At 40.2% G+C, this 27,844-nt stretch overlaps 2 protein-coding genes and 1 long non-coding RNA gene across 3 annotated transcripts; all 3 read right to left on the bottom strand.

Annotated features, from left to right (window-relative positions):
* Positions 1-7,034: 7,034 nt before the first annotated feature.
* Positions 7,035-8,741, bottom strand: LOC138406747 (uncharacterized). The gene is made up of 3 exons (XR_011240108.1): positions 8,662-8,741; positions 8,421-8,513; positions 7,035-7,166 (listed from the first exon to the last, which is right to left on the bottom strand). It is a non-coding gene; the product is annotated as an uncharacterized lncRNA (long non-coding RNA).
* Positions 8,742-10,758: 2,017 nt separating this feature from the next.
* On the bottom strand, positions 10,759-13,072 carry il22 (interleukin 22). Its single transcript, XM_069520122.1, has 6 exons — positions 12,858-13,072; positions 12,533-12,760; positions 12,207-12,272; positions 11,935-12,084; positions 11,550-11,609; positions 10,759-11,204 (listed from the first exon to the last, which is right to left on the bottom strand). The coding sequence occupies exons 2-6, from the start codon at positions 12,713-12,715 to the stop codon at positions 11,076-11,078; spliced, it is 588 nt and encodes a 195-aa protein (XP_069376223.1). The 5' UTR covers positions 12,716-12,760; positions 12,858-13,072; the 3' UTR covers positions 10,759-11,075.
* A 149-nt stretch (positions 13,073-13,221) lies between these two features.
* mdm1 (Mdm1 nuclear protein) lies at positions 13,222-23,971 on the bottom strand. The gene is made up of 16 exons (XM_069520121.1): positions 23,772-23,971; positions 21,538-21,637; positions 21,274-21,423; positions 21,016-21,195; positions 20,651-20,742; positions 20,431-20,568; positions 20,001-20,162; positions 19,182-19,297; positions 19,029-19,071; positions 16,241-16,458; positions 15,978-16,133; positions 15,814-15,896; positions 15,677-15,738; positions 15,165-15,387; positions 14,894-14,944; positions 13,222-14,516 (listed from the first exon to the last, which is right to left on the bottom strand). The coding sequence occupies exons 1-16, from the start codon at positions 23,787-23,789 to the stop codon at positions 14,407-14,409; spliced, it is 1,902 nt and encodes a 633-aa protein (XP_069376222.1). The 5' UTR covers positions 23,790-23,971; the 3' UTR covers positions 13,222-14,406.
* Between the last annotated feature and the right edge of the window lie 3,873 nt (positions 23,972-27,844).

The following is a 27,844-nucleotide window of genomic DNA, read 5'->3' as shown; positions in this document are numbered from 1 at the left end:
GTGTTTAAATATAAAGTGTTTAAATATAAAGTATTTAAATATAAAGTATTTAAATATAAAGGGTCTTATCTGGGGTAAAGAAAACTACAAGTCATATAATTTAGATGAAATGAACGAGTGAAAACATCATGAGGATTATTCTACATTCGATTTCTGACAATAGATCCTTTCACCTGAATCTGACTCACTGGAGCTTCAATGTTACAATTAGCCACGAGCTAACTTTGCTAGTTAGCAGCTTCAATAAATATATCGCACTGTAACTCACTGGGTCATACCAGAAAGGCTAAAGCAGGAAAAAGCTCTCGAATTATCTACCAACATTGTTTATATATATTTTAACTTGTTAAATGATGAAAATACTTTTATTTTTCAGTTTTAGACACAAACTTGACGGCAGTGAAGCAGTGAAAGCGAAAGTAGAAGATGAAACTGACGAGAAAGGCTGAAATAGTGATTTGTTGTATTTTGTGTGACTCAGCTGCATCATGACTCAGTCGATGCTTCAGTTCTCTGTGTGGAGGCGGAGCTCTCACTCTGAGTTTTGGTGGTCACACCTGTGACTTTATGGAATTTCCAAAGCTGATGGAGATTGTGACTCAGTTTTCCTTTTGAGTGAGCTGCTCCTTTAATTCTTCCACAGACTCACACTCTGAGTGAACAGTTTTAATGGATCTTTATTTTTCCGTCTTTTCGTTTTTCCTTCAAATTTTCTTCTTTTCTTTCAACCAATCGTCTTGTTTCTTTTTGTTCGCGTCTTGTTCCCTTCTCACATTTTATTTTTAAATCTCGTCTATCTCCTCTTTCTTTCTTCATTCCTCCTCTTTCGTTGTTCTCTTCCTTTTCTTTCTCTTGAAATTCAAACTTCACACGTGTCATATTACCAGAGCTTGACCAGCAGAGGGAGTCAACACTCAAAATATTTCAATTAAAACGTGTGAACGGTGGTAAAGATAAAAAATATAGTTTATTTCATTTAGAATCTCAATAACAAATTCATATAAATACAGAAATTCACATAAAAACACCCTAAATATTGTTTTCAATTCAGTGAGTTCACTTTGAACATTGAGGTGAATGTTTTCATAAATATTTTTATACATATTTAAAGCTTTAAGAAATTCAAAACAAAAGTAAAAAAATATAAAATATTCCTGCTCTATGAAAAAGAAGAAGTACGAATGTAAAAGATCCTCTGAGAAACTTCGGCTGTGGATGATAATGATGTTTTACCACTTTGTTCCTCTGGGAATTAAAAAATACTACATTTCACATTTTCTTTAAACATGAAATCATATCGTCCTAAAATAATAAATCAAGTTTCCTTGATTTATTATCAAAGTTTTCCTCTCTTTTAAATAACAAATTATTCAAGTGCTTGAAAAGTCCAGTTAAAAAACAATTAAAACAATTCTAAAATAATCTTTAACCTGAAAATAGTAATGTCAAATGATGATGACGAGGATGAGGCTGATGATGAAGATGAGGATGGTGAGCAGAGGTCACCAACACGGTGCCCGCGGGCACCAGGTCGCCCCCGAGGACCACGGAGTCGCCCACAGTTCTAAAAATAACACAACTCACCAGTGAGCTGCGTCTGAAATCTGATATGCGTTTCTAATTAAATTTAATTATTTACTTTTTATACTTTAATAGAAATAAAGTGTTGAATATTGATATCATCTGTTTCCCACCTTGTCAAGTTATTGTTGATAATTATTGTGAGAAATCATGAACGTGATCAGCGTCTTCACATCGATGAGTCTCATTTATCATTAATAATAATATATCACTAAAGGCAAACTGAGCGAATGTGCAAAGTGTTAGCTCCTCGTATGACTCAGCACCCATGAAGCAGCTCTCAGTTGCACAAAGGTTGGTGTCCTCTGCTCTACAGGATGTGGTGCTGTGCGAGCTCGTCGATCCATCGGAGGATGAGGGTAAATTCTCCGACAGCCTTCAGTGCGACTTCATCTCTTCTCTTCTGCAGAAAGTTACAGTCATTCATTCACAGTGAAATCACAAGCAGCATATTTCATCTATTTAAGTACATGACTAAAGTACATCTTATCAATAACTATATTACAAAGTACATTTTATCACTAACTATATGAATAAAGTAGATTTCCTCAACATCAAAAATATTATATATTTTTCTTTGTTACCATACTGGAAACAGCATGTTGTACGAGGCAGATTGTAATAATATTGTGTTTTATATAGAATAATACAGTCGTGGTCCTGCAGTGGTAACATCGGTAGCTGGTTTTACTCAAAGCATCATCATCAGCATCGAAATAAGTGGTAACGGTTGCCATAGCAACAGGAGCTTTAGGACAAGTTTCATCAGAACAGTGAAAATAAAGTGAAATCAGTTCGATAAGTAAATAATTGTAGTAGCAGCAGCAGAAAGAGAGGGGGCAGTGTTAAACTAATTTACCACTGTTGGTGGTTTCCATGTATGAACAGCAGCAGTGATAAAAGAATATACACATATATATATATATATATATATATGTATATACATATATATATATGTATGTTTATATATGTATAGTGTTTTATAACTGTATAACTTATATAGATCAAATTTCTTACCTTTTTTATTTTTTTCTCAAATTTCTTGATGGTTTTGAGCCACTTGGACGGTTTAGACGAAGAAACCTGAAAACAACGTAAACAACGTTCACAACACCGACTCAACAATCTGTGTGTACTCACACAGTGTTGCAGTGTTTGTTGTGTACTCACACAGTGTGTGTTGGTGTGTGTTGTGTACTCACACAGTGTGTGTTAGTGTGTGTTGTGTACTCACACAGTGTTGCAGTGTTTGTTGTGTACTCACACAGTGTGTGTTGGTGTGTGTTGTGTACTCACACAGTGTGTGTTAGTGTGTGTTGTGTACTCACACAGTGTGTGTTGGTGTGTGTTGTGTACTCACACAGTGTTGCAGTGTGTGTTGTGTACTCACACAGTGTTGCAGTGTGTGTTAGTGTGTGTTGTGTACTCACACAGTGTGTGTTAGTGTGTGTTGTGTACTCACACAGTGTGTGTTAGTGTGTGTTGTGTACTCACACAGTGTGTGTTAGTGTGTTGTTGTGTACTCACACAGTGTTGCAGTGTGTGTTAGTGTACTCACACAGTGTGTGTTAGTGTGTGTTGTGTACTCACACAGTGTGTGTTAGTGTGTGTTGTGTACTCACACAGTGTTGCAGTGTGTGTTAGTGTGTGTTGTGTAGTCACACAGTGTGTGTTAGTGTGTGTTGTGTACTCACACAGTGTTACAGTGTGTGTTGGTGTGTGTTGTGTACTCACACAGTGTTACAGTGTGTGTTAGTGTGTGTTGTGTACTCACACAGTGTTGCAGTGTGTGTTGAAGTCGGTACAGCAGGTCATTGTAGTGCAGGGGGAGGAGCTTCTGAATGACGTCTCTGCTGAACACACTCCTCTGGTAGATGTCAATCATTTCCTGCAACTCCAGCCAACCAATCACACGCTGAGGAGGAAACAATCACCAGTGATTTATTGTGAGCCATGCTAACAATGCTACGTATGATGTTTAGCATGTTCCTCTTTGTTTGTCATGTTAGCATGCTAACATTTAATAATCAGTGATTAGAAGGAAACTGATGTGATGAATTTTTCTTTATTAGTTCATAAAATATAAAGAATTTTAAAATACGGTTATTAAACTCTGACATCATCAACACTTTTCATCCAGTTCAGAAATATTTTGGACAGATTAACAAAATGTTGAGTCTGTTTTTGTTGTGAATCAAAGAGCTGGAGGATGATGGACGAGACGTCACATCAGAACTCACAACAAATCAAACTCTTCTTTTCCTGCCGGCATCAAACCTCCTCAGACTCACTTCTGTCCACAACAACTCCCTCGGTGAAATCCAAACTTCCCGCTCCACTGAACAAGTGTTTCAGCTGCAGCGTGTTGGGAAACACCTGGAAACCACTGGTTGGCCGAGTTCATGTTTGTGTGAACAGAGCATTGTGTTTGTGTTGTGCGTTGTGTTTTGTTAAACTTGTTTCTGTAGCAAAACTAATTAACAGGAGAAAGCTGATGTTGTGGTTGAGGTTCACCGAGCGGACACATCACAGCTGACAGCTGAAACCTCAGCAAAACATCTACTTCCACTTGTGACGTGTAAAACCAGACTCACTGGTGACAACTGTGTTAACGATCAAACATTCACTGACCTCAGGACATTTGGTGCAGAACTTGGGCAGAAGTCTCAGACGCCTCGAGAAAGTTTTTTCTCTCTGGAGATAAAAACATGAAAACTCATTTGTTTTATATTCATATCTATAACGGAGGAAAATCCGTCCACCTCTGAAGACAAAGACGGGTCATTGAAAGATTCACTAAAAGTAAGTTGACATTGAATTCAAATCTTCAGATGTTTCTAGTTTCTGGGAAGTAAAAGTGCTTTGAGTGTTTTTAGTCAGAAACTCTTTGATCTGATGAGAAACTCTTTGATCTGATGAGAAAATGTGTTCTAGTGTCAAAACTACAATTTCTGCTCTCTCACTTCCTGTCACAGCATCACTCGTGTAATATGAACGATCAATCGCTGATGTGAAACCACACCTTTTTTTAATCTATAAAAATCAGATCAGATAAAATTCTTGTATTTTGAAAGAGCCAATTCCAAATTGTTTTGATTTTTTTCAAATGTTTTGAATAGTGATTGATAATGTATTCACTTTATTTTGACAGTCTGTGTTTAACTGATCAATGAAGAGCACTCATCAATATAATGAAAACATCTGAATCAATCAATCTCATTTTCTATATTTGATCAGCTCGAGTAATGATTCACTTCGAGATGATGAACGTTCTGATTCCTGTGGAACTAAACAAGATTCGTTTCTTGATATTTTCAGTCTTCATCTTCAAATAATAATATGTGTGTAATTAATAATTAATCTGTCATCAAACTGTTGTATTGACTGCTACAAAAATCATTGATAAACTCATGTTTATTCATTGATTATTTATTATTATTATTTAATTCAAATTGCTGATGCTGATTAGCAGACTAATCATAAGACTAATAATTAGAATTTAATAATAATAATAAATAGTAAAATCAACACAAATGTCTCATTTCATCTAATCTGAAATATTGATCAACAGCCAAACAACATATATGATATAAATGATATTGACAGCTTTACATGTTTCTGATATGTTGATAATGAAACTACAGATCGTTCTTCAGATGTGTGGTATTGATCTTACCGGCAGTCTTCGGATCAGCTCCGAGTGTCGGCTCCACAGTTGCCGGATCAGCTCGGCCGGGATCTCCTGCCGGCAGCTGAGCCCCGGTCGGGCCGTCGCCGTGGCAACAGGGAGGAGGCTGAGGAGAGCGAGCGCCGACGCTCGGACGAGGAGGAGGAAGAGGAGCTGCATCTTCAACTGCAGCAGGTTCAGTTTGTCCTGACACATTTATACCTCCTCCTCTCCTCCTCTCCTCCTCTCACCACTCCCTCTCTTCTTCATGTTCTTCCCTCTGTGCTGTTGAAAAACTTTCCTGATGTCACAGCTGGAGTCTCCCCTCTGATGTCACCTCCTTTTCTCTCCTCTTCCTCCTTTTCATCCTCTCTCCTCTCTTTCTTTCTCTTAGCTGACTCTCCGCCCCCTCGTTCACCTTCACCTTTTGTCCTCTTTTTTCCCATATCCTCTTTCCCCTTTTTTGTTCTTTCATTTCCTCTTTCTTCTCTTTTCTGTCTAAATTTTCTCCTCCTTTCTCTTCCTACTCTTTCTTCCCTTTTCTGTAATTTTCTCCTCCTCCTTCTCTTTTATTTCTTTTCCTTCTTCTCTTCTCCTCCTATTTGCTTTTCTCCTTCTCCTGAGTTCTCTCTCTTTCTTCCTTTCTTTCTTTTCTCCTGTGTCCTCTTCCTGCTGTCTTTCCTCTCTCCTCCTCTCTCCATTCTTGCTTTCCTTCCCCTCTTCTTCACCTCCCCTCTTCCTCTCCTTGGTCATCTCCTATTTCTACTCCTCATCTTGCACCTCCTCTCACATCTCTCTTTTCTTTCTTCCTCCTCTTCCTCATTTCCCTTTGCCCCCCAATTCCTTTTTCCTCATCCCCCTCTTCCACTAGTTGCTTTCATTCCTCTCATCCGCCTCTTCTCTCCTCTTCTTCCTTTCTCCACTTTATTCTCTTCATTGTTTTTCCTCATTTCTCCTCTTCGTGGTCTTTTTTAAATTTCTCTCCTCCCCTGTTTCCTTCCTTATCTCCTTCTCTACTTGTTCTCTCTTTTCCTGTCTCCTCTGTCATCAGAACGGCGGTGGTGGCGGCGGCGGCGTTGAAGATGTCATTTGTGTGAAACCTGGTTTTTGTGTTTAGATTTTGTGGTCAGATAAAACTAGGTTGTGACTGTGAAGAAAACTGTGACTCAGCAGGTTTGTTTCCCACCTCGGCAGGTTTCAGAAAGCGCCGAGTCAACGTCCGACCCAGATCGCAGATGATGGGAAGCATGTTGATGAAGCACATTTGTCTTTCAATGGGTTTGATGATCAACTCGTTCATTAATTAAAAAGTATAGATAGAAAAGAATATAAAGAAAATAATGAATTCAACTTGTGTGGCGCTTTTGAACCATCAGACTTGGTTCTTTAAAGAAACTTGTATATAAACTCGTGAACAATAGTAACTGTAAGAAAATTCAGTTTTGTTTGATAAACTCTTCAGTGCAGATGAACCAGGTTGGATGAACACAAAGTTTTCTAACTTCACTCTGCACCTGTTTATAAAAAAAACTCGACAAACAATAAAAAGTGACCGAATATTGTCGAAGAGTTTGAGGACGACTCACTAACGACGAGGAATAATTCTGAAGAGAGAAGATTACAAATAAACACTGTTTCTATATAATATAATATAAAACAATATGATGTGATATAATATAGAAAAGCGCTGATGAGACTTAATCCTGACGTTTCTTTTACAGCCTGCGGTGATGATGTCACTGGCATTGACATTTTCCTCCATCGAGCGGGTTGTGTTTCGATGTGCGGTCGAGTTAAAGTAGGTTGCATCTTTGTCGACTTGGCCGGGAAACGGTGACTGTGCAGGTTTGTTGTCAGTGAAGTGACGAGCTGCTGTTCGACCCATTTTACAGTCTCACAACGTGTTCTGGTCAAAAACCTGTTTCCCTCTCCCCTCTGCGTCACGTCACAACACACACACACACACACACACACACACACACACACACACACACACACACACACACACTGTCTCCGTGGGTTTCTCCAGGTTCCTCAAACAGCGACAGTTAATCAGTGACTCTCTCTGTGAGAATGTGACGAAGTGAAGAAAACTCTGAATGTGACTGAACAGGAGCCGAGAACGAGTCCAAGCACAAGTTTGAAATTCTCCGAAAGGGAAAAGCCTCTGTGTCTGTGTCTCTGTCTGTGTGTCTGTCTGTGTCTCTGTCTGTGTCTCTGTCTGTGTGTCTGTCTGTGTGTCTGTCTGTGTCTGTGTCTCTGTCTGTGTCTCTGTCTGTGTCTCTGTCTGTGTCTCTCTGTGTCTCTGTCTGTGTCTCTCTGTCTGTGTCTCTGTCTGTGTGTCTGTGTCTCTGTCTGTCTCTGTGTCTGTCTGTCTGTCTCTGTGTCTGTCTGTTTCTCTATCTGTGTCTCTGTCTGTGTCTCTGTCTGTGTGTCTGTCTGTGTCTCTGTCTGTGTCTCTGTCTGTATCTCTCTGTGTCTGTGTCTGTGTCTCTGTCTGTGTCTCTGTGTCTCTGTGTCTGTCTGTTTCTCTATCTGTGTCTATGTCTGTGTCTCTGTCTCTGTCTCAGTCTGTGTCTGTTATGTCTGTCTGTGTCTCTGTCTGTCTCTGTGTCTGTCTGTCTCTGTGTCTGTCTGTCTGTCTGTCTCTGTGTCTGTCTGTTTCTCTATCTGTGTCTATGTCTGTCTCTGTGTCTGTCTGTGTCTCTGTCTGTCTCTGTGTCTCTGTCTGTCTCTCTGTCTGTCTGTCTCTGTGTCTGTCTGTTTCTCTATCTGTGTCTATGTCTGTCTCTGTGTCTCTGTCTGTCTCTGTGTCTGTCTCTGTGTCGGTCTCTGTGTCTGTCTGTGTTTTTAAATTCAAGATCTATATAATCGGTTGTATTTGTGTTTTCTTTCATTTTATAATATTTATGACAAAGTTTATTGTTGAATTAAATCAAACCACAGTTAAATTTCTCTGTCATGAGAGTTTGATATTTTGAAGTTAGAAGATATTCTGTGTATTTAATGACATTAAATATTTATTTTCATAAAAATGTATAAAATACTGGATCAATTTAAACTCTGTTCGAACGCAGGTTTTCTTTGCGAAGTTTCTTGTGCGTCAGAAATCCTGCGTCAAATCTGAACAGTGACACACAACACAGACATTTATAGAATCGGTGTGACTCACTCTTCTCGGACGAGTCTTCATGTCCGATGTTCATCCAGAACCAACGTCCACAGTTCCGCTTAGAATCCATTAAAATGAAGCTTCAGAACCTGCCTGAGAAACATCAGGTTTTAAGGTTTTCTTCAGTTTCTCAGTTAAACAGAAACAATTATCCGTAAACGAATCAATGCGCCACAAACACAAACTGCTAACAGATAATTCGGCTCATTTTTCTTAAACTTTTTCCCCCAAATTTAAATACATTTCAGCGGATGAAGCTGAAACCTGGATCCACTGCAAGCATCATTGTACTTCCTGTTTACAGCCGCCAGAGCTCTGAATTGTGGGAATTGTAGTTTTGAAACGTAGAACATAACCGGAAGTTATAAAAAATAAAATAATAATAGTTAATAGTTTTAAATGATATTATTAATATTGAATTTTCTTTTAAAATGTCTGAATCCAAACACAACTGATCTGGATTCATTGAACAATATATTTAGTTTTCTTTGTCTTTTTGAAAATGAACTTTAAAATCTCTTTCTCGTGAGGAGACGAAGTGTTTGACACACGGAGGAGAAAATCTACAACAGCTCAAACAGCAGAACGAGGATGTGAACTTCGTTCATCATCGGATGAGACGGGACATGAAGACATCAGTGGTTCTACAGTTTTTATTTAAACAGTCACGATAACAGATGAACTCAAACTCATCTCAACCTCAAATGTTTCGGAGCAGCTCCGATATTAAAACATCACAAACGCCAACAAATCAAAATAATCTGCTGACGAGTTCCAGCGTCTTTATTTTCACACGGTTTGTTCAAATGCAAACAAAGAGAATCATAAACACAAACTGTTCATTTCAATCATCGGTTCCATGTTTCACTCCCGTGTTCAGATATTTGTCTTCATACAAACACGAGAGGATCTTTGTTTGGACGAGTTTCTATTTATAGATCAGGTGTTTGAATGTGATCACATGACCTGCTCCGTGCTGTCTGACACCACAGGGTTCTAAATATAGATGCTTGTCACACACACACACACACACGCACACACACACACACACACACACACACACACACACACACACACACACACACACACACACACACAATTTGCTGTTGTATTTTCTACTTCCTTGTGTGACCAGTGTGGGAAACTCCCAGCGATGACGTCACACAGGTAGATCCCTGGTGGTAAATGAACTCAGGTGTGTGTGTGTGTGTGTGTGTGTGTGTGTGTGACTACAATAAGAATTAGTTTGTCTCGTTATGCAACACAGGACATTTAGATGTCTGAAGCTGCCACAGGTTCTTCATTTTTTGTGTGTGTGTGTGTGTGTGTGTGTGTGGGGGGGGGGGTGTTCAGCTGCAACATGACACTTCACCACTAGATGTCACTAAATTGAACACACTGTAGCTTTAAGTAATTTATTTTTAAGTAATTTTTTTTAATCAGGATTTAAATTTTTTGTGTTTATTGTTTCTATTGTGTTACTGTTTGTGTTGTGTTATTGTTTTTTGTGTTTATTAAAGCACTTTGTGTGACACGTCTGTATGAAAAGGTTTCGACAAATAAAGTCGGACTGAAAAAAAAAACTTTAAAACTTTACACTTTTACTCGGAGTCAAACTTTTCTGTGACTGATGCAGCTGCTACTAAACAATCTGTCATGCACAGTTATGAGCACACACACACACACACACACACACACACACACACACACACACAAACCTACACTAGTGAAAGTAGGTAAGTAGGTTTCATGAATTTGTGGTTTCTGAAGATTTCTGCACCAGTTTGATTTATAGGTCAGTGTGTATGTGTGTGTGAGTGTGTGTGTGTGTGTGTGTGTGTGTGTGAGTGTGTGTGTTAGACAGACAATTCCATTATAAAGTATCTGATAATAATTTGTATGAAAAGTAACAAGTAACTAAAAGTACTCAGTTACTTTCTGGCACCGACGGAGGTTTGAGGTTCACTTGTGATTGCAGCTTATTCATGAAAATAAAATAAACTATTTGAAACCACGTGTTCATGACAAACATGTAAAGTTTGAGCGTCACACTCGTCGTGTTTCATGTTCGTCGTGTTTCCAGTGAAACAAGAGACCGACGTCGTGTTGACGTTTTTATTAAAATGTTTTTTGTGATCCATGTCACACCTGCTAACATGGAGGAGGTGGAGACCAGCCACCAGGGGGCGATAGAGACACTTCACTGATCGGAGCTGTCACGTCGTCCATCTTTATCAAAAGTCCAGAAATTCAACCATTTTGATTCAACGATGTTTTTTTTCACAGTTTTTATTTTCAGATTTTTTTTTTCTTCATCACAAAAACGATAAAAATCAACTTTCATATTTGACTCAAACTTTATTAATTAACAGTTAAATTTTGAAACAGTTTCAGTTTAACACCAGTTTTAAAAACTGTGATATTGAGCCATAACATGGCAACAGATCAACACCAGAATCCTCTCAGGTGTTCAAACATTCTGATCCATAAATCGATCAATAACTAATCAGTCATCACCGAGTTCTCATAAATATAAAAAACTGTTAAATACGTTCTCAAATTAAATACATGAATAAGTTAAAGTATAAAAGTGGACGTATAAAAGGTGATAAATATGAAAGTAGAAAACGTCTCTGCTCAGCGGGAGCGGAAGCGTCAGCGAGCGGCGGCGGGGGTGATGATGGCGACGGTGGAGTTTTTCACTTGGATGCAGAAATCCTGCAGGTACGTGAAGAGGATGTCTACCTCCCCTATCGCTTTGTTGATGCCTTGCTCTACCTCCATCTGAAACAACAGAAACACGTCAGAAACGCTTTTGGAGCCGAGCGCTCAGAGGTCAAAAGTCGAGGTCAACAAATATATGATCCGAATAAATCACGTTTTCAAGATAACGCTGAATATCACAGAGGTGATATGGATCAGAAGATGATTCCCCGTCACATGGATCTGAGACGTTTACATGAGACGTTATTTTGCAATAAATCGTTGAATCAGGCAGAAATTTATTCAAGTGAATAAAAACTTCATTGATGTTTAATTTAAGAATCGAGCAAAGACGAACAGCTGCCGTGGTTTTTAAACTTCTGCACCAGAGCTTCGTCTTTTTAAACGGATCCTCAGTGACCTCACCTTGTTGAGCTTCCTGCGAAACTCGACAGCGTGGCGATGGTCGTGGTAGTGAGTCACATTCTGGAGAGAGAGAGAGAGAGAGAGAGGAGAGAGAGAGAGAGAGAGAGAGAGAGAGGTTAGCAGATTGTTATCGGTTCACTTTCTCTCACCGACACCACAGATTGTTTGATAAGACAACGCGGCGCCACCACACGTGCACAACGCTGCGAAGTCAGACTGTTGAGGTGTAAAACGAGATCAAAGACGTTTATTCTCGTTTCTCTGTCTTATTTTTATAATCAGCTGATTAAAGGAGCAGTTCAACACTTTCATCACAGTCACTTTTCTGCAGCGTGCGAACACGGCGGCGGCGGCGGCGGCGCAGGGACACAGTGTCGACACTCACGCAGCCTTGAGTCTGCAGGTCCTCGCTGACGCGGGAGAGGTCGTTCTTCAGCCGGTGCATCCTGGGATGCTCGTTGTCACGGTGACACAGGATGTTGCGCAGGTAGAAGTCGAGGATGTTGGCGTGGAGGCAGCAGATCTTCAGGTGGTCCTGAGGGAGGGAGGAGTCAGAGGTCAGTCTGTGTGTGTGTGTGTGTGTGTGTGTGTGTGTGTGTGTGTGTGAGTGTGTGTGTGTGTGTGTTGGGGGGGTAATATCTCTGAATTCCTCCTCACCTGGTCGTTGCTGACTCGAGGTATCAGTCTGGTGCTGGAGTCGTCCTCCGTCTGTAAACTCTGAGCCTGATCGCACACAGACACACAAACTCTGATCAGCATCGAACAAAACCTTTTACTTATCATTTTATTTATCTATTCCAATTTCTTTAGTTTATTTACGAGATTTTATTATATTTAGAAATAAATGTAGATGTAGAATTACATTACGGTCGTTTCACAATTTTAAATAAAGATTACAGGTGTTGAAATTAACTTCCAACATTTATATTCAAATCAAATGTCAGAATGTATGAAGATCATTCTATAGAGGAATGAATACTCACGTGTTTGGACACGTTCTGGACAGCCAGGTACGTTTCTTTGTTTCGTAGCACAGGGCTGAGCGGTCGGTCAACAGGGTGCGCCATGACCTGCTCGGCCCAGCCAATCAGGAGCAGCGGCAGCAGGACGAACATGGCGGCCGCTGGACGGAGGGAGCGGGCGAGTGTGGTGATGTCGAGCTTCATCTTGTCTGTGAGATCAATGATGCGGATCCTTTCAGAAGTTTTCACCTGAAACAGAAACAGACAGAAGATCACGATACAGTAAAAATATCTCAAGTCTCTAAGTGACGATCAAGAACACGATCCTGTGATCGATGAGTCTCACCTGTCAGAGGAGTCTGCTGTGAACCACCACTCCGTCCCCGAGGCTTTATACACATCAACCCTCCGCCCCCTCGTCGAAATGTAGAACAGGTAACCAGCAAAAAAACCCCATCACACACACACACACACACACACACACACACACACACACACACACACAGGTCAGTGCTGAGCTGGTACAATCTGTTTACTGTCACTTGCACAAAAAGGAAATTAACTGTCAGTCAAACTGTGACATCGTCTAATAAGGTTTGTCGTCAATGCAAAAACAGCATTTTAATTGTTCTCCAATGACATCACTTCCTCTTTGTGTGTGTGTGTGTGTGTCGTTAAATAAACTTCCCTCAGAGAAAAGCCAGTCGCTCTGATGTTTGAACAACAGATTTATTAAGCAACAAATACAACAACACTTATAATAAAGTGAAATACATAAGACGTGACATTAGAAACCTGTTGTTGTAAATATCAGGGAGGTTTTTATAAACAATCAAATCAATCTGCAGAGAGACGAAGAAGATGGGACCTGGATCGAGTGTGTGTCTCAGGATCAACTCAAACTGAAAATGTTTTGGTTCCATAAACTCGTCAAATCAGGAATTTCATCATTTCCGCATCGGTCGAGGAGCCGCGACTCACGACCTGCTGCAACCAGCTGCACGTCACAGTGAGGGAGGTCGGACGGTGGAGCACCAAGGTCACAGTGATGCAAATTTAAAAAACAACTCTGACGCAGGACGTTGGCGTTAAAGCAGAGACGCACAAAACAATATGTGAAGCAAGTGATGCGATTAAAAGACGACACGGGAATTAATAGAAACATTCCTGAAACACACACACACCTTTAAATATTCCCTCCAGACAGAGATGACACGACCTGGTAACTTCCACTGGGCCAACTATACAAACACGTTAAACACACAACATGTACACACTCAGTCAGGGATGATGAGCTGATAAAGCAGCCGACTGTGAATTCCCCTCGAAACAATATACCAGAACAAACAATGTAAAGCTGAGTGAGTGTGAGTGTGTGTGTGTGTGTGTGTGTGTGTGTTCTGAAGAATCCCATCTGTATTGTCTTTTAATTGCGTCACTTATTCCACTGGAGGATCATGATGGTCGGAGGTCAAGGTTTGTGTGACCTCACAGAACGAAGACTAATATGTGATAAAACGTGATATTTTATATAAATACAAACCAACGAGTTCACGTTTCAGCTTCTTTCACATCTTCGTGATTTTACGACTTCGACTCTGAGACGATTTTCACGACGTCTGTAACGACGACGAGTCAAAGACGAGAGGACGCTCGAGTCTCTTTTATCTCAGCAAAGAACACAAACACAAACTACACACGATGGTTACATTCATCAAAACATCAACTACAAAAAATAACTTTCATAATTTAATGAATTCAACTATAAAAATACTTGATTCTAGAAAATATTCTGGTGACGTCTATAAAAAAATTCCACTCAGCTCTACGAACAACACGCTGGTTTCCATGGTGACAGCAGAGACCTGGTGACGGGGGGTGGGGGTGGGGGGGGTTCATCTCTTCCCCCAGAAGCTCTCTCGTCTCTTCTGAGCTCGCTCGAGGACGACGGACGCCGCGGAGCACGAGGCTGCCGAACGGCATGACATCACTGAGAGACGGTCGTCTGGGCAACAGGATGAGAGAGTTAAAAAAGTGTTAGTGACAACAGGATGTTACTGAGCAACAGCGCCCCCTGCAGCCACACGTGCTGATTAACTCTGCTGGGCTCTGACTGACTCCTCCCACTGAACTGAATCACAACTGAAAGATTACCCATGATCCTCTGCTTCCTGAGCTGCTGCTGTAACCAGCTGTTCAGAGTTTTCATGTTTTAAAGTTTGCTGCTGAACATTGGAGATAAACTCTGGTTGTTAATAACTGATCTCAGCTCAGTTTCACTGTCTCAGGAGATGAACCCGAGTCACAGACGCTCAGTAATATAAATATAATATTCACAGTCACTTTAATCAGCAGCTGGTTCAACATGTTTCAGACGTTCACCTTCATCGCCTCCTGAAGTCTGCAGCTCCGTGAACCTGGACCCCAGCTCACCTGAGGACACAACAGGCAGAGAAGCAGTTTGATCTTCTGGTTGCTGCAGTCACACGTCACACACTCTTTCAAACCTTCGCTCGGCACCGTGAGGCCGATGCTCCGAGTGCTTTCTCTAGTCTCTGATGTTTCCTGTCAGGATGTTGGTGAGTTCACACGTTGACTCATTCGTTAGTTTGTTCATTCTGTCGTTCGTTCATCCGTCCGTGCGTCCGCTCACCGTTATGTTGGAATTCGGGGCGTCTCAACGTTCCCTGGATGCAGTGCAGCGCGGGCCGGAGCTGAAGGGGCGGTGCTACCGTCGGTGGAGGTGTTTGCTTCATCCTGATTGGTTTAGAGGCTGGTTTGTGGTCAGGGGAGGGGCCAAGTGACGGGCGGTGGGGGCTGCTCTTCTCCGATGGCATGTCGAGAGCTGCTGCCATGGAAACCACTGACCCACATCTCTGAAATAATCGTTAACACGTGAAGTGTCACATGATCCACTCGACTCAACATGGTCAGGAACCCCCGACTGTTTACTTTCATTAAAACATCAAACCTTTGATTTATGTTTACAAACATTTACATTCAAGCACTTTCATCTATTTTCAAAAACATCCAGGACCTTTGTTTGTTTTTCTCTCAAACTCTAAAGGAATCATGGGAACTGTAGTTTTTAATATCTGTTGTAAATGATTATAAAATAATGACGTTATTATTTACGTGTGTTTTACTCACTGTTTTTTTTTGTACCTGTTGTTTGTTTAGAGACGATTCCTCACTGCTCTTCACTGTTCCCACTAGTATAGCGCCTCCTGTAGGACACACAGAGATCGATCAGTGGTCTGTGGTGTGTGTGTGTGTGTGTGTGTGTGTGTGTGTGTGTGTACCTGTGGCAGGTGTGGTGAGGTCGTGGTGAGTTCTCTGAACTGGTCTCATCTTCAGTCTGGGAGTCGGTAACCTCCCCTCGTCCCTGAACACACAGACATAAAATACCAAATCAAAAATAACCAGACGACCTGATGTCGAGCACAAACTGAGGTGAAAAACTTACTCGTCTACACTTTCTTCTTTTTCCTCTTCTTCTTCTTCCCACGCCGTGCGTCTTTCAGCCGGAGGTGTTTGTGCGTTTGTCTTTGTGTTTTTGTTTGTGTTGTGTGTTTCTGCTGAGCCCACGACAGACGACCTCTGGCTGGAGTGACAGGAGCGACTGCAAACCAGACACAAGATGTTTTATCCATTGATTACTTCAGTTTAATTGATAATCAATTTCTTGATCGTGAGACGTTTTTACTTTCTCCCGGAGAAGTTTCGTACCTGGCCAGGTCCAGAGCCTCCACACAGGAAGTGCTGCGGCTGTCGGGCTCCTGGCCGAAGTCAAGGGTCAGGCAGGGGGTGGGGGGGTCGGTGGACGAGTCTGTGGGCTCCCACAGAGCGTTGTGTTCGGACTGCAGCTGGTTCAGGTGATCTCTGCAGAAGTTGGTTCCCCAGGCTCGACGGCGGTACGACGACGCTCGCCGCCGCAGCTCCGTCACCTGGACAGAAACAGACGTTACACAACACTTCAGACTTTGTGTTTGATGATATGACAACTTTTATTTTACGGAATAAACAAGACAGAAAAGATTAATGTTCACATTTCATGTGAAAACATCTAGTTTATATTCTTAAATGTAACTTTATATATTCTGGTTATATACATACAAAAACTGTCAGTTTGGGCGGAGGAGGTGGATGGATTAGTGAACAGGGCCGACAGGGCCAAGACCCAGGGGCCCTCGGACGGGACTCAGACAGGGCTCTTCTAACTGAACGTGAAAATTACTTGTCACAAAGTTAATGAAACGACAAAAACCACAACAACACCACAGAGTTACTTAAAATGAGAAATAAATAAAGTAAAGCTGCAGAACGTATTACTCCACATTCACCAACACGTTTGGTTTCGTTGTATCTGAGATATTTTGGCTTCAATTCTAGACAGTGGAGATGCAGCATCTTTATTTACAGTCCATAAATAAAATGTGGATCATAAGAAATGTAAAATATGCAGAATGGAAACTTCCACCAGAAATTATAAAATGGTTTGTGTAGTTCTAATATTGAATAGTTAAATTAATAATCCATCTCTTTCTGTGTCACCTTGATGTCGACGCCTCTTCCTGTCACTTCTGGTAAACAGTAACACTAACCCTGACCCTCGTCCAGATCGTGGGGAGCCCCAGACCCCGTCTTCAAAGCAAACCTCAGCCTGAGTCTAAAACCTCAACACAAGCTGTAAACCTGGCGCTGCACATCTCTGCTCTCAACGACACTCATGTTTCCTCTGAACAGGCAGCTCCCTACGTCAGCTGACAACCACAGGACGGAAAATTAATCAGGCGACTTCTCATCGCACGGACTCATCGATTTCTGAGTTTCACGTAGTTGTTTAATTTCTATGTTGGCATGAGTCAAAAAAGCTGCAGCGTCGTTCAACTAAATGTACAAACTTCATCAGTGACAGATAAAAGCTCATGAAAATGTTGACACGTGGTTTAAACGATGTTGCAACTTAAAATTAATAAATCAAGAGCGAGTCCTGACGTCACGTTGAGCATGTGAACGTCTGGAGCTGATGGGAAATGATGTCTGTCAAACTGAAATATGAAATAAACAAAAAAATGTGATTTCAGGCTGAAGGATGAGTCGAGTTCTTTGCAATAAAACTGAGAAAAACAGAGTTTGATCGATGTGGATAAAGAATTATTAAAAACTGTCAGATATATTCACAGATACACAAATGGTATTAAAAAAATAAATGTGTCAATGATTCCTAAGACGTCGTTATGAACCCTTATGACAAAGATAACTGAGTCTTCATATTTGGGATCTGGTGCGGGAGCTGTCCACATACTTCTGGCCTCATGAGGGATAAAATAATTCGTTTGAAACATGCAGAGATTTGTGAACATTAGCAGGTTGTTCGATGTTTTCAGCTTATCTGGAGTCAGACAAGTCAAAAAGTCTCTGCAACGACACTTTCCACAAGACGTGTGTGTGTGTGTGTGTGTGTGTGTGTGTGTGTGTGTGTGTGTGTGTGTGTGGCTGATGGAAAACCCAAGTGCTGAGTGTCAGCGGTGAAACCACAAGAGCTTCATTTCAGGGAAACACATCAGTCACTCTCACATATACACACACACACACGCACACACACGCACACACACACACACACACACACACACACACACACACACACACACACAGACACACACAATGAAAAATACGACCTAGATAATTAGAAGTGTTTGTGTTAAGTGTGTAAATGATTGAATATCAGAAGAAGAAACACTTCACATCGTTGCTGGAGAAAAATAAACGAATAACGAGTCGGATCTTTCTAGAGTGAAAGCGGCGACACATCGTTCGACGCGGACACGTTCTGTAGCGCCGTAAAAAACAAAATCTCACCCGTTTGCAAAACATTATGTCAGCGCTGAGCGGAGCCACGTTAACTCGGCTACAACCTTCACTTCCACGTAATTATGGGAATGTGAAACGAGTTCCTGCCTGAGATGTGAAGACTTTAACAAGTAGGAACAGAAAATTCAGAAGCTTCTTATATCAACTTGTGAGTTTTGTTTCTCACAAGCATCTTTTTAAATATATATAAAAATCTGCCTGTCACATCTGATCCTTGTTCATTTTTATTATCTTGATACTGGAAAGATGAGTCAGATACTTTTGTTCGTTATGTAGTTTTGTGGATCAGGTTTGTTTTTGTTGTTGGAGATGTTCTGGATCAGTTAGATCCCAGAAATGAGTTTATCTTTTTAATGTGTGGTAGTAAATCAAACTTGACCACTGACGTCCTGAAATAGACGTAGAAGTGATCGGATCATTTGGCAGAAGATGAAATTCTCCTTCTTCCAGGCGACTTCTCAGGTTTGGATGGACCCGACGTTTTCTTCGAGAGGAAACGATTCTCAGAACGAATAGAATAAAAAGACACATGGGACTCGGTGTGAAAGGTTTCTGTGTGTGACGAGAAAAATAATTAATGTCTCAGGATTTTACCCATCAACATCGGGTTCGTCACACGACCCCGCCCCCAAATGAACCTGACCTGAGGGGTGTCACCGTCCATGGCCCCGCCTTCTTCTAGGATCCTGCAGAGGGCAGAACGAAAGCTGGATTCAAACTGTGTCACGGTTCTGCGACACACGGACGATACATGAACACGAGAGGCTTCAACAGTCACACACGAACAACAACACACCTGTGACCTCTCTGCACCTGAGGAGGAGGAGTTGTGATGTCATCCTCCTGAGAGGCGGGATCATTGTGTTTGGGGCGGGGCTTCTTCTGAGACTCCTCCCTCCTCTTCTTGTTGCTCTGGAGATGAATACGGGAGAAAACATGTTTAATCAACCACATCCGACATTTGGCCTCAGGTTTGGAAGCTAACACGTCGTCCATCTTTAAACAGTCTCCGCTAGTTTCAAACTGACGCTGACGTCTTTTCCACATGAACCTGTGACCATAAGAGCGGCGGTGGGTTTAAGAAGACCTGTCTGAAGAACCGGTGCTGAACACTGAGGTTTCAAAACTCAGTCCACAGAACCTGAAGCCAGCGCTGCAGCTGGAAGATTCAAAGAAGCGTCTCAGTCGCATTGTTGATATGAACAGAATCATTCAGGAGAAATGAGGTCAAACACAAACCCACACATCCTGAAACAAAATGTTAGTCAGCAAAGCTACATCACCACAAATACTGTGTGTGTGTGTGTGTGTGTGTGTGTGTGTGTGTGTGTGTGTGTGTGTGTGTGTCATGAAATCAAGTCCCTATAACATAAATCAGAAAATATTAATGTGAAGTCATGTTTGAAGGTTTAGGCTAAAGTTAGTTTTAGGTTGATGTTTTGTGTTAAGGTTTAGGATAAGATAAGATAAGATAAGTAGTAATTGTTGTTAAGAGTAAGAGTCTCTTTCCAGGAAATCAATTTAACTCAATGTAATGTCCTCTGAAGTAACGTAGACACAACTGAGTGTGTGTGTGTGTGTGTGTGTGTGTGTGTGTGTGTGTGTGTGTGTGTACCATGTACGTGTGGAACAGTGGGATTCGCTGATGTTCCAGATGTTTCAGAAGGTGGGGTCCAGTGGGAGGGGCCACACCCTTGAAGCTCTGCTGATACTCGGTTTCCATGGAGACGGGGTTTTTCTTAAAGGGGGGGACAGACCTGCTGCTGGAATACAGCACCTGTGGGGGGGCGGAGGGAAACGAATCAATCAATAAAACTCTGACGACTGAACGACTCATCAATAAAAATCTCTGTGTCAACAGACAGACACGTTCAGTTCAATCTGAAAATAAAGAGTCTACCTCCACCTAGTGGACACTATCATGAACTGCAAGTCTTCAAACATCACACTTATTTTCATTGTTGATTATTCTGTAATAATCACGTGACGTTCTTGTAGTATTTGGTGAATTAGTGAGTATTAATGAGTATTAGTGAGTACTGTACCTGTTCAGCCGTCAGCATGGGTGAAGCAGAAGTTACAGGTTTCTTCCAGCTGAACTGTCGGTGGTATTCGGACCGGTGACCTCCTGACCTTTGACCTGCTGACGTCAGCCCCGCCCTCCAGCGCAGAGCATGATCAACCTGCAACCCGATCCAGTTAATCCGAATTATTTCCATTTCCATGTTTTCAACAGAAAAATAGAAACAGGTTCACGCAGCTCACCTCATTGGCTGAGGGCTGCCGTCCATCAGGTGCTGCTGACGAGGGGCGGCTGGGCTGTGATTGGTTGTTGAGCTGTGAGGGGTGGAGCTTTCCTGAGGAGACAGAATATTTGAAATCATAATCTTTAAAATGAAGTGAGTGAAAACAGAACGGAGTAAGAAGAAAGTGAAGCTGCGTTTAAATCCAGATTATCAGGACAGATGTGTTTACATCAGGCTCAGAATCTAATCTTTAACCTGCTTGAATCAAAGCTGAGACTTTACCTCCGTTTATTTCACGTTAAATGTTTGTGAAGCTCAGAAGCTGAAAAACAAAAAAATCCATCCACTTATTTACACTGTGGAATGTGTGTGATCCATATTTACTTGATTTTCCAGTCACTCCTGGTTCTCCTGGTGATCCGGAGTTTGCAGAACATCTTTCTGGAGGTCGTGGTCCTGCTGGAGATTCCGGTTGAGCCGGGGATTTGGGTTCTGCTCGAGATTCTGGAGGCGTTGGAGGTTTGGGGGAAGGATCCTTCCTGTGGGCTGAGCGACTCCGAGAGGCTGAAGAAGAAATCAATTTATGAAACACTTCGTTAACTCATACTCTAACATGCTGACATGCAAATCTACACTGTCTACCATCAGAGGGCACTTTATTGTGAGTGAGAGCAGTCGGAGCAGCTAGGGGGCGCTGTGGGTCTGACGGACAGAGCAGTGAAGTGCAGGACTGAGCGAGACCTCCAGGAACAAGTCTCTTCCGGCGCTGCAGACCTGGTTCTCTGCAGATTCCTGAGACACAAACGTCAAAGAGACAAACTGTAGTTTTTCAAACTCAGACATTTTGACGTGAAACTGGAAGAATCCAAATATTTCAGGATAAAGATGTTTGAAAAATGTTCTTACTCATTTGGTCGGAGCGGAGGCCGGCCAATGGGGCGCAGCGCTGAGGAGACACGCTCCTGGAACGGGAAACCCTGTAGCTCTTCTGGTATTCACTCTGACACTGAAACACACACACACACACACACACACACACAACACACACACACACACACACACATTGAATGTATTTGGTTTGAATTAAGTCAGTGATGTAAAACCATTCAGGAGACAGAATATAAAGATAATGTTTGGTTTGAATGTTTGAACGTTTCACTTTTTGTTGCATCATGTAGCTTCAGTGACGTGTTGCAGCCGGTGACTCTGTATTTAAATGTATACATGTATATATACACCCTGACCCGAGTCAATTAATCAATTAGACGATTGACAGGAAAGTTAAATTAACTTTTGGTAACTGATTATAATTTCTATCTATCTATAATTCCATCCATCTATCTATCTATAATTATATCTATAATTCTACTATATATAATTATATCTATAATTAAATCTATCTATCTATAATTAGATCTCTATATCTATAATTATATCTACAATTATATCTATCTATAATTATAGATATAATCATAGATAGATATAATTATATCTATCTATAATGATATCTATAATTATATCTATCTATAATGATATCTATAATTATATCTATCTATGATTATATCTCTATATCTATCTATAATGATATCTATCTATAATGATATCTATCTATAATTATATATATCTATAATAATATCTATCTATAATGATATCTCTATATCTATCTATAATTATATCTATCTATATATCTATTTATAATGAGATCTCTATATCTATCTATAATTATATCTATCTATAATGAGATCTCTATATCTATCTATGATTATATCTATTTATAATGAGATCTCTATATCTATCTATAATTATATCTATCTATAATGAGATCTCTATATCTATCTATGATTATATCTATCTATATTGATATCTATAATTATATCTATCTATGATTATATCTATCTATATATCTATTTATAATGAGATCTCTATATCTATCTATGATTATATCTATCTATGATTATATCTATCTATATTGATATCTATAATTATATCTATCTATGATTATATCTATCTATATATCTATTTATAATGAGATCTCTATATCTATCTATAATTATATCTATCTATAATTATATCTATCTATATATCTATTTATAATGAGATCTCTATATCTATCTATAATGATATCTATCTATAATGATATCTCTATATCTATCTATAATGATATCTATCTATATTGATATCTATAATTATATCTATGATTAGATCTCTATATCTATCTATGATTATATCTATCTATAATGAGATCTATAATTATATCTATCTATAATGAGATCTATAATTATATCTATCTATAATGATATCTATAATTATATCTATCTATAATTAGATCTCTATATCTATAATTATATCTATCTATAATTATAGATATAATCATAGATAGATATAATTATATCTATCTATAATGATATCTATAATTATATCTATCTATAATGATATCTATAATTATATCTATCTATGATTATATCTCTATATCTATCTATAATGATATCTATCTATAATTATAGATATAATCATAGATAGATATAATTATATCTATCTATAATGATATCTATAATTATATCTATCTATAATGATATCTATAATTATATCTATCTATAATGATATCTCTTTATCTATCTATAATTATATCTATCTATAATGAGATCTCTATATCTATCTATGATTAGATCTCTATATCTATCTATAATGATATCTATAATTATATCTATCTATGATTAGATCTCTATATCTATCTATAATGATATCTATCTATAATGATATCTATAATTATATCTATCTATAATGATATCTCTTTATCTATCTATAATTATATCTATCTATAATGAGATCTCTATATCTATCTATGATTAGATCTCTATATCTATCTATAATGATATCTATAATTATATCTATCTATGATTAGATCTCTATATCTATCGACCATCCCTCCCTGACTCGCTGGATTAGCTGTGATCAGATTATCTCCCATTAATCCGGACTGAGCGGTGCTCTGTCTGCTTCAGTCCGGTGAACAGGTCACTCTGACCGGTTCCCCACTTCTCCGTCTGCCGGTCTCTTCCTGAGAACCGTGCTAACAGCTGTGTTCGCTCATTAGCTCTCATGCTAACCTGTTGCTGAAGCTAGCAGCTGTCGTTGTTTACCTTGAAGCGCACCGTCATGACGCTGTCCCCGCTGACCTCACGCGACCCCTCATGACGTAGCGACCAGGTGACCCGTGTTAACTCGCTGGTTGAACGTGTAACGACTAGTTAACGAACTCTCTAACTAGCGACCAGCGCGCTAACCGGCGGCGACACCGAGCCTCTGCTGATGCCGCCGTTGCCATGGCAGCTCAGCGTCGCTCGACAAGTGACGTCACCAGCATCAGAGTTTAATTCCCTCTGGATTATTAGATGTGTTGAATAATCTCTTCTCTTATTTACTGTCATTTAAAAAAGAAAACAAGCATCTACCAAAGTTATTACTATCAAAATGACATATATATATAAATATATATATACTACATTGTCAAATAGTTGCTCCTATTTTGTATTAAATAACATGGTAAGATAAAATACTATATACATTACAATACACATCACAGTATATAATGAAAGTTGAATTACAGTAGATTGGTATAAATCTTAATCTTTAGATCCTGTACTTTTATGATGAGTAGAATATTATATCGTCCTCTTTACTTACATTATATACTTGGATTGCTATTTATACAATACATCATTTTTTTCTCACATGAATAATATATTTGTTTCAATATAACTCTAAACTGATCAACCTCCTGATCATGAGGTCTACCCATGAGATCTACCCATCCATCCATTCATTCATTCATCCATCCATAGAAACTTGACGTCACAGTTTGCTGTTACAAAATTGCACCACTTTTATTCATTTAAGGCTTTTTAGTTTTACTTTACATTTGGCTTCACCCCCTCCCCCCTCCCTCACTCCCCCTCCCCAACCTCCTGATGCTGTTCTGGAAGAAACCACTTCAGTCCAGGTCCAGACCAGGTTTAGACCTGGTTCAGACCAGGTTCAGGTTTAGACCTGGTCCAGACTGTACTCAAACCAGGTTGATACCAGGTCCTGAAATAGTCCCTTCGGCTGAAGTGAAAAGATTCAGCGGAGTGGACGTGGGATTTTGAACCTGATGTTTCAGCGGTTGAACTGGTTTCTTTTACATTTCACTGGTCATCATGCCGTACAGAGGAAAAGAAGCAGATTCATTTCAGTGATGAACAATAATCATTTCTTCTTGTCGTCAGTGGATCGTTCCGGGTGGCTGCAGCTGCGATCGCCATGATGCTGCAGCTACACATGAAACTCTGAGTTTAATCTGAGTCCAGCACAGACAAGGTCCTGAATGTGTTTAACCTATCTTAGCACAAAGACTAGAAGCAGAGGGAAACTGCTAGCCGCCAACACTTATTTAGCATTTAGAAGCAGTGTATAAAGATTTTACAGTTTAAATCACACTATAATGCAGCCATAAATGTTTTTGGTATTCATAACAATGTAAACATCTCCTGTGACGACATATTTTAGATTCCATCTGTGTTGTTACATCATCAATCATTATCTTCAGGTTATACACCAGCCTATACTCATGGGAGCCCACAGGGGGTGCTAGAGTTGTTGACAAATACTTAAATAAACACTTACAGCTGCTTACGTGTATCTTCTAGTTCTCTAATAACCATTTATTCAGTTTTATACACTGCTAATGAATGCGACACAGAAGGGAAACTTTAAAATAAAATGTGATGTCGGCTTACCACAACTGTCAAGGCCTCAGTGTGTTTGAGAAGAAGTGCTGGTCAAATTATTTTAAACAGAATCTAACAAGTTTCTCTACTTTATCACAATCACACCAAATTTAAGCAGCAACGGCAGGACCGAGAAATTACGGCAAAGTGTTAGCCTCATTCTCAGGCTTATTCTGAATCTTATTTTAATGTGAACACCACAGAGGTCGTCTGCTCCTCATAGTGTAACCTAGCGATTCTGAAGCATGCCGGGACGTGAGGATTAGAAATGGATGACGAATCGTCCAATGTTACATTTCTACAACTTAAATGATGAATGCAGCTTCGGGGAGGCTGAAGGGTCTGATTGCAGCTGCAGCCACGCTAAGATCTGATTGGCTGTTTTTTTCAGCCAAGGAGTTAAGTGAGCTTTCACATCACAGGAGCGCTAATCACGCAAAACCTGTTTGGGAATGTGTCGTCCACTGTGGGTACGTTTCATTTAAACTGCACGTGTTTAGCATTCATAAACAGTACTTGGGCTACATGTTTGAACATAATTTGAATATTATTATATATTTATAACTGTTTTTACAGCAGTTGTAGAAACTTTGCAGGAGAAATTCTAAATGTTGATTAATAACTTATTAATAAACATTAAAATATCCTCATCTCTTTACAGTGTTTATATACTGTTTATAAATGCTAAAAATACATTCAAATAAAATGTACCCGGAAAATCTTTGCATTTATCAAACAAACAAGTTCTTTATCTGTTACAAAACCAGAAAAAAAGATATTTGAAAACATGTCTGATGAACCATAAATTTCACCTTCGCGTGGCTTGACCAAGTTACTGTTTGAGTATGGAACAGACTCATTGCTGCCCCTTGTGGCCTGAAAAAATAAACACACATTACTACTGTAGTTGCAGTGGGTGAATTCTGCCATCCATCCACAAGGGGCAGTAATGAGACTTTATGGCTTCATCAGAAAGGTGTTTTCAATTCCCTTAACTTTTCCGTGGGAATAATCCGGCAGTGATCAAAACACTGGCATTCCTATCGGTTTTACTTGAACTGCACATTACAATAACTCTGCCAACATTGGAATTAGCCGGAATGCACCGTCTCGGCCGCAAATAAGACTTTTCTCTTGAAAGCTTCTGCTCGGCATGCAAACTGTCGCAGCACCTCCCGGAGGTCAGACCGAGAACTGACAGAAACATCAACATGCTACATGACTGAACGTACTGGGGGAGAACCAGAATACTGACAGAAGTACTCCTGGTGGTACAACACTGTGCACAGCAGTACTCACAGAGGTCACTGGTCCAACATACGGAATCTGTGAGCGGAACTCACGTTTCAACAGACGCAGATTTTTCAAACGCTTTCTCCGGCTACTGCTTCACTGGCCACGCCCTCTGTCTATCTGAGGCGGGGCTTCAACTTCAAGCCCAACCCCCTTTCAACTTCAGCTGTGATACTGTTTTGACGAGACACCGAGGTGAGCTCAGCTCCTTTAACGTTTCAGAATACTGACGTCATAACCAGCTATTTCTCCGCAGTATTCTACGATAACTCATAACATGAAGATTTAAAAAAGAAAATGCTAATTCGTTAATTTCGTCCTGATCCGTGAATATTCAAAGTAGGATCATCAAGAAAAATAGCTGGTGGTGATAATTTTCTACTGAGCCAGGCATCAATTTTCAGCCAAGCCAATGTATTTTATGCAAAATGTCAAGATTTCTTTTTTGAAAATGTGCATTAAAAAAAACTCGCTGCACCCACTGATCAACATGCAACACGAAGGACCAACACAAACGATTTCCTGATCGTGACACTTGGATATGTTCCCATCAGTTAAGGGACCTTCGTGTTTCCCTCAGACGTGTTAATAATATTAATAATCAAGTAATAATGTGGTTAATAACACAGAAACAACTGTCTGTCTGTCCTGCTCAGTAAATACAACCCCTGCTCCATGTCGGGCCAACGCTCTAGTTCATCATTGTTACTCACTTACACTCACAAACACACAAAACACACACTCACGAACACACACAGAGCTAAGGTACTGGACCAGTGTGAGTCTGCTGTCGAAAGGCAACCTGTCCGCCCCGAGCAGCAGATCTGAAGTCAGTTCACCGTGTTGCTAACCAGCTAGCCTGCAGCTACTATCATTTGTTTGTTTGTTTGGAAGTGTACCATTGTTAGCATCCAGTGGCTAATGCACCAGGTCACAGTTCAGTTTCTTTACGGACACACTTAGACCAAAACAACTTGTTTCATTGTTGATGTTTAAATACAACGTTCCTTTTCCTGACAATGATCCTGACACAGTTTTCAAGATGGCTGACTGACTAGCCCAGGGAAACTGGGCAGCAACGTTGCTAATAAATTCCATTAGCTACTAGGACGAGAGGTTAGCCAACAGGTAGCTGATAAGGAAGTTCACAGCCA

This window comes from Paralichthys olivaceus, chromosome 23 (assembly GCF_024713975.1).
Source record: "Paralichthys olivaceus isolate ysfri-2021 chromosome 23, ASM2471397v2, whole genome shotgun sequence".
Classification (NCBI taxonomy): domain Eukaryota; kingdom Metazoa; phylum Chordata; class Actinopteri; order Pleuronectiformes; family Paralichthyidae; genus Paralichthys; species Paralichthys olivaceus.
Note: the sequence above shows the minus strand (reverse complement) of the source record. Positions and strands in the feature narration are given on the sequence as shown.